This window comes from Lynx rufus, unplaced genomic scaffold, assembly GCF_022079265.1.
Source record: "Lynx rufus isolate CCGP_SWC_20201006 ecotype Redwood Valley unplaced genomic scaffold, mLynRuf1.p SCAF_14, whole genome shotgun sequence".
Taxonomy (NCBI): Eukaryota; Metazoa; Chordata; class Mammalia; order Carnivora; family Felidae; genus Lynx; species Lynx rufus.
Window position 1 is genome coordinate 32274195 of NW_025814828.1, and position 3598 is coordinate 32277792.

The following is a 3598-nucleotide window of genomic DNA, read 5'->3' on the forward strand; positions in this document are numbered from 1 at the left end:
TCAAAGAAATATTCTGCCATTTCTGCTTCCAGGGCCCCCATGTTGCTACCTAGCAGCAACATATTTTAGTAAACTAAATGTTTTCAAGTGAAGTTGAAGATTCCCTTTAATACCAGTCTAATCCCATTCTTCACTTCTTTCTTAGGGACAACCACTATGGTGAATTCTATACCGTGTTCTTTTATACTTTTACCATACATATGCACCCATTGACACCAGGACCCCAGACCAGCCACCTCACCTCACCCCATCTCACCCCATCCCACCCCACACCCCACCTCACCCCATCCACTCCATCCCATCCCATCCAATCCCACTCCCACCTCACCCCACCCCGTACCTCACCCCATCTCACCCCATCTGATCCCACCCCCCACCTCACCCATCCACCCCATCCCACTCCACTCCCTACTTCACCCCATCCCACCCCATCCAATCCCACCCCCCACTTCACCCTTCCACCCCATCCCACCCCCCCCCACCACACACCACCAATCCCACACTGTTTATAAAGAGAAGATTGATTTGTGTTTTCCAGGGTTCCATGGAATACTTTCTCCCTCCTTCTTCAAAGATCCTGAGCTGCATACTGATGGAGTTGGGTGGGTGGAGAGACTCCTGAATACCTGTTTTAAAACTTAAAAGGTGTGAGATTTGCACACGAATCAACAAGACCTTTATTTAGGAACCAAATAACTTTATTGAAACCAAATAACTTCATTTATTTATGGCAAAACTGGAAGAAAAAAACTGGAACGTTTTGCAAGTGCAATACTGCAAAATGCATGCTTGGCATGGTGACCAGGGGAAGTTACCATGCACCCTGTGGCTATGGGAAGGCAGTCCCAACTCAGTTCTTGTCGCTGTTGCCCAGGGTGAGCTTGTCAAAGAGGTACTCTGCCAAGCCATCTTCCAGGGTCTCTACGTTGCGCAGGCTGGTGATGTAGCCCCCCAGCTCTTTGATGACCTTGACTTGCTCGGGTAGGTAGTTGGTCTCCAGGAAGCTGCACAGATGGGCATCGTTCTTGTCGGTGGCCAGCTGGTGCAGGTCGAGCAGGCTCTGGTTCAGGCTCTTCTCCAGGTGAAAGGCGCACTCCATGGCGTCGAGGCCGTTCTCCCAGTTGTCGCGGTCAGGCTTCATGATGTCGCGGAGGCGGATGCGGCCCCCACGCTGGTTCTGCAGCTGCATCAGCTTCTCGGCATGCTGGCTCTCCTTGTGGGACCGGCGCAGGAAGAACTTGGAGAAATTCTCCAGGGCCACGTCGGCGCGGTCGAAATAGAAAGCCATCGACAGGTACACGTAGGAGGCGTAGAGCTCCAGGTTGATCTGGCTGTTGATGGCGGCCTCGCACTGCGGGTGGTAGTTCTGGCGCACTTGAGAGGACGGCGCGGTGGCCATGGCTGGCGGCGCTGGCACCAAGACGAGGGCGAAGGCGGCTCAGAAGCGAGGGCTGCGGGGTGGGCAGCAGCAGGGCCACAGGTGGCGGTGTCCTCAGAGACTGCCCGGCGAGAGTGAAGAGAGAGGCGGGAGGAAGGTAGGCTCAGTGCCAGGCAACGGCTCTGCGATAGGGCCAATAGGTGGAATCCGTTACGGGGAAGTGGTGGGGGCGGGGTGGGGAGAAAAGATCCGTTATGTGGGGGTGGGGGAGAAAGAAGTGAAGGATGGAAGAAGGGGGCGGGTCACGAGTGCTGTGTTCAGGTTCTATCAGAGCCTGGGTAAGACAGGGAAATGGCTGAGCACCTGGCTTCTAATGAGTTTTTAATTTTGCATTAATTTTTCTAGTTTGCAAGAACTTTATTTTATTCTCAAATTGTTGTCTTCTATAGCAGCCTTTTTTTATTTTATGAAGTAATTTTCTTCCCTTAAAATAATTTTGAGAATATGAATTTGAATGTTTTGGTGAATTATTTTCTTCTTTGTCCTGTATTATATCTGAGCTTTTTTGTTTGTTTTTCACAAATATTTCTGTTAGGTTATCATGATTTTCTCTTTTACCTTTGTCAAATACCTGCCAAACCTTGGTTTACTTATATTTAGGAATAAATGACTTGTTTGATTAGCCTAGGTAATTAGCAAGGATCTGATCTATAGTATAGTTCTTAGAATGGAAGGGCAGGGTATGTCAATTGTTCGGCGATTTTGTCCTTCTTGAGTACAAAGCATGAAACTTGGATAGTGACCCTCCCTGTTAGTAAAATAAATGTAATTTTGACATTGGAAGGGTAATGTTTTTTCCTTCTGGGTAGATGTGTCCTTTTGTTTCTCTTCTGTGAAGTCTGCAATTATCTTAAGCTCATTCACTGTCTTGGGGGATTAAACATGTCAGATGCCACAGGTGCTTACTTCCCATTGTAAGAGTGGGGGAGAGTCAGAGCAGGGCAGGACAAATACCTCTGCTGTTCACACTAGCTCCTTCATCTCACAGCTGACCCAGAAGCCTCAACAGTGCTACAATTTCATTTACTCTGGTGTTAGAGTTTCTCTGAATGTGACTGGGTTGTCTACTGCAGCTGGTGCAACTTCTCTGAGTTGGCCAGTCTGATAGCCTCTTACCATGTTTTTCCAGAATTCCTCACAAGATCTGGTCTCCCAATGACACCCTTTCTACTGTGTGTGAGTGTGTGTGTAGATAATCTTTGTGTTCAGTTCACCACCATGATTCAATTATCTTTTTACTAAACTATTTATAAATGAAAACTATACTTTGTTTAGTATAAACTACAAAGTTCCCTCTGTAGCAACCATTGGTATTATTTGTGATATCAGTAGGAGAAAAAGAATGAAAAAAAAAGAAATGATACTTCTGTTAAGAAAAATCAGAGAGTTAAGAAACTTTAGAAACCTATTCCTTAGTAGCACATTTTTTTCAAGTGTACATAGACTATTTACTAACACCATATTCTAGACCACAACACGTATCTCAATAAATACAAAATTACTCATATCATGAAAGGTATGTTCTCTGATCACAGTAAAACTGAATTAGAACTCGTTAACATAAAAATATCTGAAAAACACTTAAATATTCAGAAGTTGATAATATGTTTCCAAACAACCCTGAGGGTCAAAGAAGAGATCAAAGGGAAATTAGAAATTATTTGGATTGAATGAAAACAAAAAATAGCATATCGATATTTGTGAGATGTAGCTAAAGCAGTGTTTGCGTGTTAATTTTTGAAAGCTTTAAAAAATTCTTATTTCAGAAAAGAAGAAAGGTCTCAAATCCATTCTTTAACCTTCCACCTTAAAAAGAAGAAGGAACTCCCAGGTGGCTCAGTCTGTTGAGCAACCAACTCTTGATTTCAGCTCAGGTCATGATCCCAGGGTTGTAGGGTTGAGCCCTGTGTTGGGCTCCATGCTGCACGTGGAACCTGCTTGAGACTCTCTCTCTCCCCCTCCCTCTCCCTCTCTCCCCCTTTCCTTCCCCCTCCTTCCCTCCCTCACTCTCTTCTTCTCCTCCTCTTCCTCTCCCCTGCTCGCATGTTCTTTCTCTCTCTAAAATAAAATTTAAAACAAATTTAAATTGAAAAAAAGGGAGAAAAAGACCAAAATAAACCAAGCCAAGCAGAAAGAAGGAAATGATAAAGATATAAGCAG

At 45.1% G+C, this 3598-nt stretch overlaps 1 protein-coding gene across 1 annotated transcript; it reads right to left on the minus strand.

Moving 5' to 3' along the window:
- Nucleotides 1-850: 850 nt before the first annotated feature.
- LOC124509673 (ferritin heavy chain-like) lies at nucleotides 851-1399 on the minus strand. The gene has a single exon (XM_047076383.1). It carries the CDS (start codon nucleotides 1397-1399, stop codon nucleotides 851-853), a length of 549 nt encoding a protein of 182 aa, XP_046932339.1.
- Between the last annotated feature and the right edge of the window lie 2199 nt (nucleotides 1400-3598).

Coding starts and splice junctions, on each gene's coding strand:
- LOC124509673 (XM_047076383.1), bottom strand. CDS start 1,399: ATGGCCACCGCGCCGTCCTCTCAAGTGCGCCAGAACTACCACCCGCAG.